The sequence below is a fragment of the Pterocles gutturalis genome, unplaced genomic scaffold, assembly GCF_000699245.1.
Source record: "Pterocles gutturalis isolate BGI_N339 unplaced genomic scaffold, ASM69924v1 scaffold14082, whole genome shotgun sequence".
Classification (NCBI taxonomy): Eukaryota; Metazoa; Chordata; class Aves; order Pterocliformes; family Pteroclidae; genus Pterocles; species Pterocles gutturalis.
The window spans coordinates 112,860-131,803 of NW_010108223.1; the positions used below are offsets into that span (position 1 = coordinate 112,860).

The 18,944-nt window shown below is 39.2% G+C and overlaps 1 protein-coding gene across 1 annotated transcript in view; it reads left to right on the forward strand.

Moving 5' to 3' along the window:
- LOC104461091 (contactin-associated protein-like 5) overlaps positions 1–18,944 on the forward strand; it is a gene marked incomplete at its 5' end in the record, with an annotated part of 148,545 nt that overhangs the window by 104,605 nt on the left and 24,996 nt on the right. Inside the window, 3 exons of the mRNA XM_010072547.1 lie at positions 61–279; positions 8,880–9,119; positions 10,682–10,906. Of these exons, the coding sequence (XP_010070849.1) occupies positions 61–279; positions 8,880–9,119; positions 10,682–10,906 (684 nt within the window). The remainder of the gene's footprint in view (positions 1–60; positions 280–8,879; positions 9,120–10,681; positions 10,907–18,944) is intronic.

An 18,944-nucleotide genomic window follows, 5' to 3' on the forward strand; every position in this document is an offset into this window, starting at 1 on the left:
TCAGAACCACAATTTATTTCAGACCTTCGCTTCCTCTTCACATCTGTTTATCTATTCCAGCCCCTAAAGAGATCACCTTCTCCATAGATGTTGGGAATGGCCCCACAGAAGCCACTGTGCAGTCTCCCACACCCCTGAATGACAACCAGTGGCACTACGTCCGAGCAGAGAGGAACCTCAAGCAAACCTCTCTCCAGGTGGACAGCCTCCCAAAGAAGGTCCTGGAGGCACCTGCTGAGGGGCACTTCCGCTTGCAGCTCAACAGCCAGTTATTTGTAGGTAGGGACCATTTAAGTGTCTCTGTAGATACGTACGGTATTTCTATGTCCATACCTTGGTAATGCTATTGTTCCCCTATTGAGCTCGCACGTGGTAACCTAATTTCTGCTTTCTCTTCTTACACTCCTGTACAGGAAACGTAAAGTAAACCCAAACTGCTGCCTTTATGCTCAAAGCACTGACTGTAGCTTAACTATACAAGTTGGTATTTTTAGGGTCTAAGATTGCTTGAAATGTATTTATTACCAAAGAATTCATACTGTTGCTTCTTGTGCAGCACTGGCTGTGTAATTTGCTGTAGGAAATGTGATCTCTCTTTTTAGATACAATGTAAAAGGCACAAATTCTTCATATATGTTTCTGGGGCAAAGCCTGATGACAGTATGGTCTTAAGGTCTATTCCTTCAAGCATGCTTGCCAAAACACTTATTTGTCCATAGAGTGCATGTGTGAGAGAACTATGAACAGGGTTGAAACACATACAGTTATTTTAACTGAAGATGGTCTTTCAAATGGGGAAGAAAAAATCTCTGTTTGCATATAGCTTGTTTCCCTGTCTCCCTTACAAATAAAACCTCAATTGGGACCCTCTTGTATTTGATAATATAATCAGGGATTACAAAGGGATTTCTCTCTTTTCTATATTCAAACACTGTTTTTCTGTGTCATCTGCCCAGTGATGGAGTAGGTTGTAACCTGCTTCTTATTTAGGGCCACTCAGGTAACTACTGATTCTTTCCTTAAAATGGATTTTGTTACTGAGCTGAAATGCTATAGCAAACCTCAATCCATCAATTCATATTAATGAAGTTTAACCATGCATCCACTCCCTTTGACATAAGAAGATTTTAGAGTATTTTTTCAGCTTTTTATGGTGTATGTGTGCAGTAATTACTGCGCTCTGAATGTAAGGAATTAATCTGTTAATAAATAGGTATAGTTGCATTAGTGGCCAGGAGTCCTTCCCACACAGGTGTTGATTTATACCTAAAATGATCTCTGATAGACTCAGCCAGAGGAAAGTTCACTGAAGAACTCACAGAAGTGAGGCTCAAGACTGCCACAGTGCAAGGTTTCTGTTTTCTAGTATGAAGCACGCTGCTAATCACTTGTTTCTCAAATGGTAAGATGATCCTAAGAACATGTTCTGTGGGAAGCCAGGCCTGAAGGTAGTCGGGCTGGGCTGCTACACACCTTAGAAACATCAAAGAAATTAGCCAAGTTATTGTTTCCACTTAGAAACCTTAGAAAATTTAATTAATGTATAGACTTTCACAAATTTGTGGTTGTGCCCTTTTAAAGGAGTAAAAATGAAAGATTTATCATAAGTCATCTATTAGATATGCTTTAAAATTCAGCTGCTTACCATGTCACATCTGAATAGCAGTGTCTGCTTGTGAGCTTGTTTCTCTGCCTCATCAAAAAAAAAAAAAAAAGCTTACCTGGATAAACTTCATGGTGGTTTTAAAGTGATGTAATAGATGAATCACATCAGGGAAATCAATGGTAGTTAAGGACCTTGGCAGAGAAATATGCCAACAGGAACCCTCATCAGCAAAGACTGAAAGTGAAGCCCTACACCTGGGGCAGAATAGCATCATGCATCCATACAAGCTGGGAATTGAGTGGATGGGTAACAGCTGTGCAGAAAAGGTCCCGTTGGTCTTGGTGAAGTGAATCTGTACCTCGTCTGAATGCAGCCATGCTTTGGAGAACAGGTTGCACCAGTTGATCTCCAGCAGTGACTTCCAAACTAATTTTTTTCTCTGATTGTACTTAAAATTTACATTACACTCTAGGACATAGTTATTTTATCTCAGCCAAAAGGTAAAAAGTTCTCACCGTGCAGTAAATAGACTGCATTCAGTTGTTCATGCACACTCTTACTGAACCCTGAACAAAAGGGACAGAAAACCTGATGTTTTAAGGAGTGCTTTTTCAGCCCTTCTCTGCCGTTTTGAAGGCCAAAACTGTCCGTGACTGCCTGAGTTTTCCTAAGAGCTCCCAGGAGAGACGGAAACCTGGGCAGCTTCCTGATTCTGACAGTTCGTCCTGGGTGCTCCAGGGAAAGGTGGCAGAAATCCAACAGTACACAGATGTGGCGTAATTTGTCTCTACTGAAGGTTTCATTCCAATCTCTAATAGGAAGCAACTGATTTAATACCTCAACCATGCGGAGTGAATTTTATCCCATCTGCAAAATAAATGCATAAACAACATTGTAAAAAGGAAAGAAGCAGCAGCATATAATGTTACTCCCTACTGCCCGTATACTCCACAACATATTTGTTCCTGCAGCATTCTGCATACTGACAGTGATTAAGGGGTTTCCACAATTAGTATCCACATTCCTAATTAATAATCTGTATAACTGATGTGATTTCCTATTTTTAAAATGTTCCCAATGTTTTTTGATTGAATCTCCCTATTTCATTCAATTTAAATGTGGAACTTTGTTTACACACTGGAGTTAGCTAGTGATTAAGATACATATTTTTTTTTCTTGATTCTCCTCCAGAATCAATTCAAATATTTTATAAATCTCATAAACAAGGCTCAATGTCAAAATTTAATTTAGTTTATTTATGTTCTGGAAGGATTTATTGATCCTTTGGGATGAAGGAACTATATTAGTATTATGTATCATTATGATGATGATCGAATGGAGATCTACTGTAGTTTTCAAACTACAATTATTTTCCTGTTGCTTCAGAGATGTCAGCCTGTATGCAGTATATGTGAGGCAGTTTTATGTCTTTTCCTTTTTGGGAGTTTCATACAGTAGATTACACACTAAAAAAAAAAAAATATTTGGACATTGTAAAATTTGACTACAGGGGCAGTTGATGTGTACCATAATTTTAAAGGAGTTCTGCTAATTTGGACTGATTAATTCCTTGTCAACTGTTTCTGCCTGTTTTATGAATGAGTTATTTGCTTCTGTTTTGGCCACATTTTTCCATCTTAACCCAATACCCGGATATATTTGGGCCTGTATGTAACAGAAGAATATAGCTCTTGAGTTTTTATGTTAGTTTGTTGGGTTTTTCTAAAGTTGGCCTGTCAAACAGACTTTTTAATTTCTATGATTTATAGTAAAGAAAGTTGAACAGAAGCCTTCTCCAGCAATGTAACAAAACAATCAGTTGTAGGCAGTCATGGAGCTGTGGTTCATTTACTTCTGATCCGGTGATACTGATGCATTATGAGAAAGTTAATCAGCCTTTAAATACTTCATAAGGATGGGAGTTAAGAAGGCCTGACTTCCCTTGGAAGTTTATATTCAGACTGACTGATTTAGGTATTTTAGGAGATTTGGGCTTCTACTGAAGATGACTAAGTACAGAGAAGGATTTCTCTTTTATGTGTCTAGGTTCTTTTATGTCCAGTAAGGGATGAATTCACACTTCGTCTTCCTGAGTGGAGACCTTGATGCTGTTTCTCTTATTTACCCTACTAAAAGTTTCTTGAAATATGGGAGAACATAATATTCTCTCTCTTAAATTTGGGGGAGAAATTTAAAAGGACTGGATTCAGAGATAAAAATATATCACGTATGAGCAAATATTCTCTTCCATAAGAAACCAAACCAAAAAACCCCAAATCACAAATGTCTAGTCCTTTTAGATGGAGAAGACACTGATTGTGAACTAAGGCAAGGCAGTGTCCTGAAGACTGTGAAAAATGTGAACTTGAGTTGTCTCAGAGGGATACTAACTGATATATAATGGCAGTAAGTTCAGTGTTTGGATGTCAGGGTTGCTTATTCCAGCAGAGAAATCCAGATGTTCAGAGACTAGAGCAGAACCTGGGAGTCTCACCATGACTTACATTGTCCCTGTGCTAATTTTGAGTCATGCATGTTCTTGAACTTAAGACTCTCTGGGTCATTGCTAGGGTAAAAATCAATTTTCAGCTTGCTCTATGTACTTAGGTGTAACGATGGGTGTGTTTAATGTTTTTAAACTGCATTTCTATGGAGTATCTCTGAATGTTAGACGTGTCTTACTGGGCTTGAACTCACATTACATTACTTGGATTAACAGTATTATCTGTGAGAAAGCTTCTTCACTCACTTCTGGCCTTGATAAGCATAAAGTAGCCATAATTCATTATCTGCACACTTATGCACTGAAAAATACTTCCATTTTGGAGCTGGTACAACATCACAGACAGAGAAGTTCACATGAGTTTTACGTATCCTGGAAAGATGCACTCACGTAGTGAATTCTGTTTACCTCAAAGTTTCTTTTATACATAGATATTGTATAAAAGGAATTGATAGAGCTGATATTCTTCTTCCCATATGCTCATACTCTTCATTTTATTCACAGAAATGCTGGAATTTGGGTGTAATTTCTTTCCATACCACCTGTTCTTCATTCAGTTCTGCCTTGCCACCTTTTGTTGCCATGTTTTGGGTTTGATTCGATGGTCTTGGCTGTTCTTGCATCTTGCTGACATGATGTCTGCCCTGCGTGTCTGTCCCTGGGGGATGTTCCCCTTATGGGAGAAGAACCTAAGCATTTGCTCTGGCTGGCATACCACATAGCACGTGTAAGAAATTGTAATTGCCTGATGTTTCCAGGATTCCACTGCAGTGATGATTTCTTACACATGCTGTTCCAAATAAACCATAGAAAATGGCTCCCTTCTTTTTAGATCTGCCTGGAGATAAAACCAAAGGCAGGGGAGTCAAAATGGAGGTGTCCAAATCCAGTCCCTCTCCTTTTATCTCCTCATACATAGCAACACAATATGACAGGACTCGAATTTGCAATTCTTGTTTTATTCCATCACTTCCTATAAATATCTGACTGTATCCAATTATGGTTTCTCTCTGTTATGGAGAAGCAGTTCTTCATCATCAGTAAGAGACAAAAGTGTAGATTAAGTAATGTTTGTATGATCAGCTGCTGTGTTAAATCTGTAATTGACTCACACAGTACTTATGCATTTATCTACATAGTACCAGAAAGAGTTTTTCTATGGCTACACTTGTTGCAATAATTTAGAAGAAAGACAGTCTGTGTAAGGCTGACATTGGCACACATGGAGTATGAGGCAGGCTTCTGAGATAGCATTTCAAATTCCCCTAGAAAGTACGGGATTAGGTACAGCAGCCTGGGACAGGCACCAGGACAGGGCTCCTGCCTCCTCGTTATGTGCATTTTGCCACTCCAGACTTGGGAGCTTGAAAAACTTCACAGGTAGGTCCCTGCTGGCTTTTCTCCATGAAGCTATGCACAGCATTGTCCACCATGCAAAGTGGAATGGAAAAATGACTTTTCATTGCCAGTACACTCAAAATCAAACAAGCTTGGATTTTAAAGCAGGCTAAATGAGTTGGAAAACTATTTCTTACTTTTTTTCTAGTGGGTCTTGGGTATCTAACTGCTTTAGGTTGCTTTATAATCCTCAGCCACAGCATGGATATCCTTGCACCTGACTATGTTTCTTCTGTTAATTTTAAAAAATTACAGCAGAAGGAGCAAACCTCAAACAAATATACTGTCTAAATAATATAAACTGCACCAAACTGCCCAGCAGCAGGCCAATTTGGCACATTACTTGCTCCGAAGGGACAGGCAAAAATCATTCCTTTCAATGGACAGTCACATTCAGCATTCAAAATGAGTGACATTCTTTTGGATAGTGCAGCTGTCTTCTGGTATATCCCTGTGGTCCTGGAGGAGGTGTGTCATCATCTCCTCTCATGGTGTAGTATGAGGTGAAACTCTGTTTTATCTAGTGGAGAAGGTGTGACCATAACACTCCAGTATGGGGAGGGCAATGACAGTCCTCACAGACTTCTGAGAACAGGATTTGCACTCAGACTGGTAACATCTTAGAAGCAAAATACAAATCCTAAGAAGTTAATTTGATGCATAAGCCTTGATGAGAAGTTTTTTGTGCTATTTATTTGGTATGTCAAGGAGACTACAAAGTTAAGTGCTTGGATTCCTATTTTTTCTTGAGAGCAAGGGAGCAAGGAATCCTTGGGAGAATCTCCTCTGTCTGTTGTAGGCAGTCCAGATGCAACATAACCCAGAGTCAACTTCTAAGAAACTTTCTTGGGAGATAGAGAAAAGGAAGGAGAGAAAAAGAAGGAGCATACTTTGTTTACTGTTGTTATTTTTAAAGAAATCTGTAGACACTTGGGATATTTTTGAGTCCAGGAGGATGAATTAATGCTTAACTCCTTGTGTATCCTGACTGCTTTGTACAACTTTCAGTTTGAGACTAACAAGTATGACTTGGATGTCTTCTGAGGAATATCAAGTTCTGCTCTTGAGTGATGATCATTATGATTCTTATACTCCCATGCCCTTTCCTTTTCTTTGTATCAGTTACATAAAGCAAGAAAGCTCCTAATACCTATTCATGCCGCTTCAGCCTCCCTAATCCAGTTTTTACCAACAAAAAGTCCTTTGCTTTTTAAAGCAAATCCTCAATTCATTGATGGAAAGTTAATTATTTAGCCAATTGTGTCACCAAGCTACACTATAAGTGCTCAGTTGTGAACTTCTTGCCCCCTCCTCTCAGACTCTCTTTCTTTCCCCAAAGCTTCTCAGTAAAATTCAGCTGCATAAATACCTTGGTGAAGAAAGCATGGCTCATTTGACTGTCACCTCCACTCGGCAAAGAACACCCTTAACATTGGTGTTTCTGGTCCTGAGGCTTATCCTAAAGTCTGTTTTCCCAAACAGAACATTTAGGTCTCATCCATGAAATTGTCCAGTCCACCTGGCCTATTACAGTAGGAAGAATCTGCAAATCCTAATTTGGGGAAGAGTTTTGTTTATTTGTTTTCAGTTTTTCTCTGCTTCCTGGGAATGTATTGAAGATTAGGTCTAGTCAATTGAAGAAAACAGCCCAAATGCCCAATTAGTAAACAGATTTGCTTAATCAATAGTGTGTGGATCTAGGATCACATAGATGATCTCTGTTAAGCTCTATACTCTCTAGACATTAGAAGAGGAGTGAGAAAGTTACTTTACATGGTTTTGCAAAGTGCTTTAGAGAGCAGTAAGAATACGGGCAGTGCAACAAACATGACATCTGTGGAATAGTTGCAATAGTTTGTGCTCATTCTTTAAGTGTTACAGCTGGGAATTGTATGTGTGCAGAGAGAAGAAGCAAGGAAAATGTCATTTATCCTTGTAATATTTGTGGTTACCTCCCATGCAAATGAAAACAGAGTTACCAGTAACCTTAAAGTGAGAAATCACTTTTCTACTTGTTTGGACATTACTGAAAATTCTGTATGGTATGTTTGGTTTTGGAGCAAAAAACAAAGAGGACTGTGTGTACACAGTGCAGCAAATGCAGAAGGCCTGATTCTTGTGCTCAGAGGGCTTTTAAAATAAGTGAGCTAACCTTTGCTCACCAGAGAAGAGAAGCTGGCTAAAAAGGAATTTGAAAATATTTGTTTCTCTGAGAAAGACATAATAAAATTTTCATGAAATAAACTTCTGTCTCACCTATGCTATCCACCCTGTAGTTCAATTATTCTAATTCAAATTCAGTATTTCTGCGATTAGCGTACCAGAAGGAAAAATATGCCAGAATGGTGTAGCAGAACAATAGGATTTTGGTGAGCTTGCTTTTCAGGCCATTGCTTCATTCTCCCGGTTTGCAGAAGTCTCGCTTTAATTAAACAATTTAGTTGCTCTGCTGCAATGCCTTACCAAAGTCTTAATCTCTTATCTCATGCGCTTTGATATAGAATCAACTTCTACAGAATAATTTGGAAATTTAACTTATTTCATGCTGCTTTTGCAGGGAAATCACCAATAAAGCTGGCATTTCAGAGCCGACAAATGCTGTTAACTCCTGAATTAGAATTAGATTTCTTAACAGCAATCAAAATTGCAGTATCTTCAAAAGAAAAACATTGCCAAGTGCCAAACAAAGCCTACAATAAGAAAAATTTTGATATTTTCACAAAGTACAGCTCTGGTCCTCAGGAAGAAATGCGATTTTGTTTAACAATTGTAATAAATAACGGAACTGTGACCAGAACTCATGTTTCTTGCCTACAACAACCATTCACATGCAACATCAAATTGGGCAGTCATGCATAAATTCTGACGCAAGTCGTTCCCCTTCAGCCAGCAGGCCTGATGCTGAACATGATTCATCCCTGCTATCTGGACTCGTCAGCATGTGTAACTCACCTGCTGTTGGGATTAGAGTGTTATTTATACTCTGTACTATGACAACAAATAGAAAAAAAAAGCATTTTAGGTTTGGGTTTCTCATGTATTAGGTGATATGCAGACATACGATAAAGAAGCTAATCTTTTTCCCAAATGAATTTGCAGTTTAAATGCCAGACAGGGCAATAGATAAGGCAGGGAAGAGAAGAATGGCAACAAGAAAATGTCACATACAGCTTTTTAGTCTTCTGTAAAGATAAATAGAGACCTTTAGTTTCCAGGGCTGTCCATCTGTCATCTTTTGCCACTGTATGCATTGATAGATAATATTTTTTAACATTCATGGATTCATATTTGTACCTCTGGATTGGACTTCAGGGCTTTGATTACTGTGCAGACTCACCAATGAATGCATGTCCTTTTTTCTCTCTTTGTCAGGGGGAACAGCTTCCAGGCAAAAGGGCTTTTTGGGATGCATTCGATCTCTGCATTTAAATGGACAGAAACTTGACCTTGAAGAGAGAGCTAAAATGACACCTGGTGTTAAACCTGGATGTCCAGGACATTGCAGCAGTTATGGTAACCTGTGCCATAATGGAGGAAGATGCGTGGAGAAGTATAATGGTTACTCCTGTGATTGTACCAACTCAGCCTATGAAGGACCATTCTGCAAGGAAGGTAGGCAGCGAGCTTTGATCCTAAATTCTTAGTGGTCTCCAAATTACAGTTTTACCCATGTCAGCTTGGTGTCCCCCATGTTACAAGAAGACGTTCTAGTATCAGCTGTCCCTTCAGCACTAGTAAGTGTTTATCTTAAGCAGGCTATAACGCTGCCTTTTGTTGACTTCAGTGATAGACTCAGAAATTAAAATGACATTAGTTGTACTATTAAAGTTACCAACCATATCCCACTATGATTCCTGTATTCGATTGCGTATAACTTAGCCCAGACATTAAAAAATAGAACTGAAATTTTTTGTAACAGTTGTCTGCCCATGTCTGAATGTTTATTTTGCTTTTTTAAACCTCATCCAGCTTTGTCCACCTTAACAAAATCTTGAGACCTTTTCTTTACAGTTTTGCAGCAATGGTGTGACAAAAAGAGGTAGTCTTTTTATGGTTTTTTTGCCATTCCTGTGACAGCCCATCCAAACATTAAGAGATTTTTTTAAAAGTGTGAAGCATTCGGGAGAAAGCTGATTAGTATGGTTCAGTCTCTGGTGAATGTGTCCTCACTAAACCTTTCTGGTGGCTCGTAAATGTTGCCAATACCAGAAAAAGGAGCAGGGCAAATAAAGAACATCTAATTTAGATAGCATGGTCTTTGGGAGAGGAAGGACCTAGCAAAACTCCTCCTCACTAACAGCATGGTGCAATGTGAGTGTTTTAATTTCCACAGCTGCCCCTCACCTTACAAGCACAACAGGTTTACTAAGTGGGCCGCATCATCTGCTGGTGTAAATCGGCTTAGTTGTACTGCAGTCCACGGAACTATGCCCACTTACATGAGCTGAGGATTTGGCACCAATGCCACGAGAGGCCTCTCGAATAACCACATAGTGTCCTGTTAGGAGATGCTGCTGTAGACATGGAGCTGCTTTATTGGAGAAAGTACTTGCAGTCCAGCCTGTAGCTGAAGATACCACCATCCTGAGTTTAACTGTGCCTCACATTAGAAAATACTGCCGTTATCATGTCTGTGTATTTCATGGCCAGACTAGGTTGTGATTACTGAAAACACAAGCATGGGTTCTCAGGATCTGAATGTGCACAGGTAGATGTTTCTCTTCTTTTGGAGCTACCAAAGACAGCTTCCATTACCAGCTGTCTTTGGGTCAGTGTGTTGCTTTAATAATCAGCTTGTTTACAAAGGAGACTGCAAAGGACAAATGTATTGTCTTTACTGTTGGGGGAAAACAGACAATATTGCCTTACATGTCAGCTGTCAGAAAATGCGAATCAAACATTTGGCTGATACACATTTTGGCCGGTTCCGTCTTGTGGACCTCTGATTCCAGCACTAAAATAATTGAATTTAGTGACCTATCTCCATACACAGTCCTTCTCTGTGCCAGAAAAATAGACTGTAAGGAAGGATGCACTGCTCATCCAAATTAAGGAACGGTGATGTCAGCTGAGCCGGGAGCATTTTGCAGTGTTCTGCTTCTGAGGCAGTCAGCTCATGTCCATGCCTGTCTGGGAGATCTGAAGTTATTCCCTTGGTTTATATATGTTTTCAGAGGTTTCTGCATTATTTGAAGCCGACACTTCCATTACCTATATTTTCCAAGAGCCTTATCCCGTCACAAAAAATGCAAGCACCTCAAGTTCTGCCATTTATGCGGATGCTGTCACATCCAAGGAAAATATTGCATTTAGCTTTCTCACGGCACATACTCCAAGCCTTCTGCTCTACATCAACACCTACTTTCATGAATACTTGGCTGTGATTCTCTCCAAGAATGGTAAGTACTCTCGATTTGCTACCAAAGGGAGACCAGTGTACCTGTGTTTTTTGTGAGAATAGTATAGAATTCTGCACTGATTTAAGTTAATTTCTGTGTCTGCAACTTTATGAACTTCGTCTTATTCCGTTCGTGCAAATGGCCATCACTCTTGTTTATGTCCCTTTATTTGTCATTCAGTGCTACACTTGCCTATTCAGTCTCTGAATAATCATGTTGTTGGGGCTTCAGATGTGCTTTGACCTTCATTTGGCAAGACTATACAACAGTAATTCCTTGCTATTTATTCCACACTGAGATTCATTAGGCCTCCAAGTAAGGGAATGAGAAATACCATGAATGTACAAGAACATTTGGTGCAGAAATGTATCATCATCTTTTGTTTTACATTATGTCTTAGCACATCTATTGCTCTTCACTGAGTTGTTTCAATGGAATACGGCCAGTACCTCTGAATATTGAAGCCAGCAAATGTCAAAGTTTCCTAGGTTCACTAACCAAATCATGAGATGTAAATCCATTTTCTATTAAAAGGTACATGGTATGGGGACTTTTTGAAAACATGTAAAGGTTTTAGGGAATAGGCCCTATATTTTCTCAGTAAGACTCTGGCTCCTGAGTCCTCGCAGTGCTTTCAGAAAACTCACTCCAGACAAACATCATCTTAGACAAATGGGGATGTTTGAATTATTCAAGAGTTATCAGGCACTGGAGCACTGGAAGTGATGAGTAAGCGTATTGGTGAGTCACTAGCCTGTGGCAGAACAATATAAAGTTAATGCTATGTGGTTGAATATGTGCATTTGACCGAATGACCCAGGCCACTCTGAAGCCTTGCAAATTCCAAAATAGCTAAGCTTTCACTTACCGTCAAATGAAACTATAAGGAAAAAGAAAAGGTTTTATTCTCCATATGGGCTTTGCAGTAGTTTGTCTCCGGGTTACGTCATGCGGCTAGCATTTAAACTGGCATGGGATAAGTATCCAAATCCCTGGGAGGGGTGGTCTGGACAGTAGCAGCCTGGACCCATCTCCCTTAAGCAAAGTTGCAGCAGGGTGGTGGAACTGCTGAGGAAACCCTCTCCCCTCTCCTGTCCAGTCCCAGATTTTCATCTCTGCTTTGCTCTCGGAGGCAAGTGGTTATGATTTTCAGATATTCCAGTGCATAGGTCCAGGATGGCAGAGGTTAGCCCCTGCTGAGGTGAAACCTTGGAATCTGCTTCTCAGTTACGCTTGGGTCTCTTGATGCCACTCAGGCAATCAAAATAGCCCTAAAGTGAATGAAAATGTAATATCCATGTAAGTCATCTTTGCTGCTGCCAGAGTAGTGTAAAGTGACCTTAGAAACATGAGTCAATTGACTTTTATTGATTAAATGCAACCATAAGCAAGCTATAATTGTGACATTCTGGAGGGGAGGACTCTCTAGTGGTGGCTGGGGAAGGGGTTTGGATCAGGACACTGGGATCTCTTGTAGGATCTCAGCAGGAGCAGAGATAAGCCTTGCATTTTGGCAGCTGCACCATCTGCAGATTTCTACTTTGGTTCAGATGGAGATAGGCACTCTCAGTACTTCTGTAAATTAGGTGGAGCAGCTCCAGCACACTCAGGCAATTTAAACAATGGTGGTTTTCTCAGATCTGTGTCTCAGTATACTCACTTGTAAACTGAAGATAACTAGTTTAAAGGGTTGGTGAGATGTCAGGCTCCAAAACTCTGGACTACAAAATGTAGTACTATATGCAAAAATTTATTAAGATAACTAGCTGACCTTGGTTAACTCCTGAAAGTCTCTTTCAGGGTTCTCTGTGCATGCTTCTGTGTCATTCCTTCAATATAGTCATTTCAGTCATGTATATTTTCTGCCTTTTGTCCCAAATGTAATCAGTTTTTAAATCTTATATCCTCTTATTTTTTAGTCTTGTTGGAATTGAAATTATTCCAATGAAAATAATCTTCAGATATGTTACTCTTTCTTCCTCCAAGAGCTTTATGCTTGCCATAAAGTTACTGGACTATGAATAATAATGTCCTTTGTAGCATTAGAAGTGAGCACAATTCCTTCCCTCTTACTGGCTCATTTTCAAGGAATCTTGCTGAGTCTGACGGTGTATGGTAGGACCTAAGCAGGTCCCTACTGGATAACTGATTGGTAAAATAAAGATTAGGCTCCTGGTGAAATGGGAATGGGCATTCACACTTTAGAGGTGAGCGGTAATATTCTTTGTCATAATCCCAAGACTCTTCCATTTGTTAAAAAACTATATTGGAACAGTCAATGTATACTTTAATACTTCACCTTTTTAAAATATTTTTCAAGCTGCTGTTCGTGTATAATTTTATTCCTCTTTTCACTTATCCCCAAAATAACTAGGCAAATTATTAGTTAATAAAAGTGACAATGAGAAGAATGGTTCTGGTACTTCAGACTTCCCATGTTAAATATTTAACATAAAAGAAGTGAAAGTGACTGCAAGGCTTATTCATAGTTGGAGTATATTAAAAGAGGCTTATATGAAAGTGAACTTGTATAGGCAGCTATGGTCAGGTGTGAAATATTTCCTTTAAAACCAATTGGTTTCAGTAAAATCCATAATCACATTTAACCCCAACACACTTTGCACTGCCAGTCTGTAAAGAAGATCATATAATTAGAAGATACAGTATGTATTGATTGAGACACTAGAATTGTGTTAGTGAAACAATTAATTTAGAGTTACCCAACATGCCAGTGTCAGGTCTTAGGAAAGGAAATAAATTCTCTTCATGCCCACTCATGGCTTCACTGACCCAGATCAATGCTATCCACACAGAAAACCTTTACAGTGCTTGGAGCCTTAGAGAGCAGGTGGGTCATGAAGGAGGTAAAGTTATGGCAGATGTTGGGTGCCACCATATGTCAATGTTAAACCTACAGTGCTAGATCTATACAGATGACCTCCGTTAAAATTAGATGCTCAGTAGTGCCTAGCAGCTGATTTTTTCTAGAAACAAAATAACCCAAGAAACTCCCCCAAAGAACTTATCTATATCACAAGGTTGTTCTTACCTTTGATCAATTGGCTTATGTCCTTGCAGCTTATGCGTAGGCTTTTGAAAGCTGGTGGTTTAAAGATGACTTAGGGGTTCTTTCTACCTTTAGTTAATACTTACACTTCTAAATCATACATGAACCTTTGAAAATTGTATACAATAACTTAACATTGTTCTTCCCTCCCCAATCTTACATATTGTATCCATGGATTTTTAAATTACACGTATATACAGATGTGTATGTATTGGATATAGATGGATATGTATACATGTATATAGATGGGTATGTATATGTGTATATAGATGGGTATGTAGGTAAAGCTTACATAGTCCTGTTGATCCCACATTCAAAACATTATCAGTACTGTAATAATTGGCAGTTCATTTTTCATATCAGTGCTGCAGAAATTTCAAATTACAGTGCCCATTCCTGAACTACCGAAAATGGGTAAACATCTCTAATTACCCTTTTCAGTGTGTCAGTCCACAGAAGTTACTCATGGGAAGCTACTGCCAAGAAAAAAATAGTTTTTCTTTGCCAGGATAAATTTCCACTGTACATTTTTCCTAATTCACATGATTTTACCAAGTTACCAGTACCTTAGTATCGTAATCTTTGCCTTGATCCCTAAAGGCAATACTTGATGGGAGCGAAAAATGTTAAGAAAGAAACAGTTAGTGCTTCTCCTTTCTCCATTTCCCTTCCCTCCTACAAGTAATCAAATGTGATATGAATATGATGAAGTATATTGTCTAGAAAATGTGTTCCCAAGTCTTTGTTTCTCAGTGTTGTTGGCTTTCTCCATGGAAACAATGTGATTCCTAATCTAGAAAAACAGCAGATAGCCAGCATCAAAGAAAAGATATAGAATCTCAAACTGTCCTAGAGTGATTGAAAATTTATCTGTATTTATTATCTGATCTCATAAGAAACCAAACAATATGAGTATTTTTTTTTTCTTTGGTACCTATTGCCATTACAGTGAGCTCTGTTCTCAGTTTCTTTTGGAAAGCAAGACTCTGAAACTGCATAGGAAAGATTAAAGACAAAGAAAAAAAGCAAAGTTAAAAACAAAAGTCCAAATGAAAATAGCTTGAGTAATTCTTCTGTTTGGTCTCTGATACTCAGAATATAGTAGCAGGACCTAGATGAACTCCACTACCCTGTCCTGTAAGGTCTTGTAATCAGATGATATTTGAAGTAAGTAGGAAAAGAAACCAAAACCAGGTGAGCTGAATTAACACTCTGCAAAAAGGAAGCAAATGTCACCAGTGAGAAGCCATTGATTTTTTCTTTTAGTTTCTTTTGTTTGCTTTAGCATATGGCACTCTAGATCTCTTAAGTGTGCAAGACTTACTTGAAAGGAGAAGCAGCCACAGCATTAAGCCAAGGACTGTGGCAGATTTCTTTATCTGCTTTCCAAGAGGAGAGAACTGAAAGATCTGTCTCATTTGCTCAATTCATGGACATGTTTGTACTCATGCAGATCATTTTGCCATACTGAAGAGTCAAGAGATGTCCCGGAGACCCACAAGGGAAAAACAAGGGAACTGTAATTGGATTGCAGTGAGCAGGAAAGGCTGAGCATGCAGTTAATAATTGATCTGTGCTGTGCATATGTACAGACTGACTTTGAACTTCCTCGTATTGGGCATAAAACCCCAGACCACTGTCTGCAGATAATCAGCTAGGAAGAAAACATACATTCCTGTTTACCTGTTGGAGGTATTTATCTCCTAGGAGATTTAAGTTCTTAGCTCACATTTTGCAGTTGAAAAGTAATTTTTATTGTTGGATTTCTGTGGAGCTGTCCTGAGAGGGGTGGCGAGGAAGGACAGAGGGTCACAAGCTCCTGGGTTTAAATGGATGCTGCAGATATATATTAGTTCTTCAGTAATTGTGAAATTAGGTTCATTTCAGAACCCATTTTACCAAAACTTTTAGTCCTGAGGCTTGATAGTAGTGATTTATCAGTTATTCTTAAGTTGTGAATTATCTGTGTTGTGGATGTAGAGCACTGTGTAGAGAGAGCTGTAGTTCAGCAGAACCATTGGCTCAAGAGCTGCCTTGAAGCAATGTAGCTGTTTGCACACGACATGGAGCTGAAGCTAATAATATAATAATACTTGGAAGAGCCAGCCTGGGTCCAAGTGAACCTCCTCTACCTTGTTTGTAGTATCTCTATTAGCATGTTACTTTTTCCCATAACAGATCATTTATGCTGGCTGGGTAATGAAAAGATGACTTAGTCTTTCTCGCCTGATGAAATTGGGTGTTTATGCCTTAGTCTTTACTGGCAAGATTCCTTCAGGAATCCCAGGTCAAGACCAGCAGAAAAGTCTGGAGCAAGGAAGATGGGCACTTTGTGGAAGAGGATCAGGTCAGGGAATGCTTAGGCAAACTGGGCATATGTAAGTCCATGGGCCCTGATAGGATTCATCCACAAGTGCTGAGGGAGGTGGAAGATGTCATTACAAGGCCATTCAGGAGGCAGTGGGCACAAACTGAAATACAGGTGGTTTTATCTGAACGTCAGAAAACACTTCTTTATTGTGAGGGTGACTGAGCACTGTCACATCTTGCCCAGAGAATTGTGGAGTCTCCATCCTTGGAGATATTCAAAAGCTGTCTGGACATGGCCCTGAGCAACTGGCTCTTAAGTGTCCCTGCTTGAATCGGGGGGTTGGACAATGTGACCTCCAGCGATCCCTTCCAGCCTCAACAACTCAGTGACACTGTGAAAGATTTCAGAAATATGCATTTGAAGGTAAAGTAGTGAAAGTATATGTGTATGTACCTTGCTACAGAAAAGTCATCACAATGCTACCATTTTATGGTTCTTGTGTTAGGATTGTTACTAAGTAAATATTTCATCCTTCCTCTAATTCTCTCTATAAGATGACTTAAGAACACGAGTCAGTTATTTGTATGCTAGTAGTTGTTGCTTGTTATAAAATTCAAATCTTGAGAGTTTGCTAAGTTAAAGGAACCAACTTCTCCAGTCACAGAGGCTGCCATAAGCTATGAAATACGCAGTGCTTTGATGGACTTGTCAGGGGACCAGGGCATTTCCCAGAGATTCATGAGCACCTAGGCAGTGTCTATAGAGCTCAACACAAACAAGGATCAGTAACCTCAGAAAGCCAATAATCCACAAAGTTCTGTGCTGTGTTTATTTCAGATAAGAATGAAAAGAAGGTTTGAGAAGAATGATATGATTACTTTTCTCTAGTTTTATTTAAAAGATTATTGCTCACTCTCCTGCTCCATAGACAACCATGTAGTGCTCAAATTGATTGTTTCATTTTTTTTCTGTTCAGATAATCTTTTTACATGTTCTCATTGTTGAACATTACAGTTATTTGTTAGGCCAGCATGAAACAAGTCCTTGCTTGAACAGGTATCTGTACTGTCAAAACTGAAATAGGAATGGTTGAAAGATATTAGGAAAAGAATGGAAACCACGAGCCATGATCTCGGTTAGGGCAGGTTGGCATGAATTCCTCAGGGTATCACAACAGAGGATATCAGTCTTTTTTGACTGTGAGCTGTTCGCACAGAGTTAGTGATGATGCATAATTTGCAAAGTTAAGTTGAACTTTTGAAATAAAATTCATAGGATGATACTTTTTATTTCATTCACTGTGTAAAAAAAAATAAAAGCTCTTCCTGCCAGCCTGGCTGCTAATGCTAGTCTTAAATGAAAAGTACAGTGTAAGATGAAAGCCTGGCAAGATTTTTCTACATACAAAGGTGAGTAAATCAGAGGGCCTGCTGAAAGTCTGGCCATGAGAAGAGTAATGGCATCCAGCGTGTGTTTAAAGGCAGGAGGAGAGATCTGAGCATCAGATCCAACATATCATACAGATAGCTTTTGTTAATGAAGGGGCTTAAAGTGACTTTTAAAATTCCAAAGTATGTGTATAAAAGGCATAGGTTAAAATTTACCAGAATAAATCTCACCGTCAGAAAGCAGGTAATTTCAGGGAGATTTAACTCCATCTGATGCCCTCAGCTCTTTCCTTCGCATTTACCTTCAGTTACCTTCAGGAAAAAAGGTAATTAATGTAGCATCACTATGTAAAAGAAACAGCAACCAGTTCCTTCACCAAAAAGAAGTATCTAGGAGCAGAGAGATAATGACTGAAAGTATTTTTTAAAATTGCTGCTCACCCAGAGGTTTCATGTCATTTTTCTGAAGGGTGTTAATGTTCATCTGTTTCACCAATGGATAAACTGTGACACAAAGAAGGAAAACAATTTGTCAGCAGTCATCAGGCTGGTAGACTCCAAATTTTGGCAGTGCTCTTTCCATCGCATTCAGGGTACGTAAATACACCACTGTGTATGCTTACCCGTGAGCTAAACTGGAAAGACAGTGTTTAGTCTATCCCACATCCATGGGTTAGCCCTGTTCCCATTTTAGGCCCAGCCACATTGGCATGGATGTGGGCTGTTTTGTTTAGATGGGTGCTCCCCTTAAAAGCACTGGAATAAGCTCTGTGTTTAAGCAACTCTGTATGTGCATGATGAGCGATATGACTATTGTCCTCTGGTTCGTCTTTTGGACTTGCAATATTTTCTAGCTCTGGAGCAAGAAGCATCTGCCAGTTCTTTTTTAATTGCTGGTCAACCTATGTTAAGCCAACTGGTGGCTGGTGGGAATTAGATGTCTACGAAGGTTAAACACATTTGTCAGTCATTTAAGGGAACTAGCTACGTTTGTTGGTGTTCAAGTGACATTCTCAGTCTGGCTCCAGCTGCCTAGCAGGATTGCAAAGGGAACTGAGGTCGTAGGCCTCCAGATAGGCTCCTTTAGGGGCTTTTGGCAGAATATTTTTTTTTTTAAGTTGAAAAAATGCAATGTGAAAGTGTTTTGGTTTTTTTTTTTAATATAGGATGGCCTGAATATGATCCTTAAGTCCTGAATATCTCAAGGATTGAGTGGGAGGCATTCAGAGAAGTACCTGGTTTTTTTCACTACCATGAGAGATTATAAAAAAT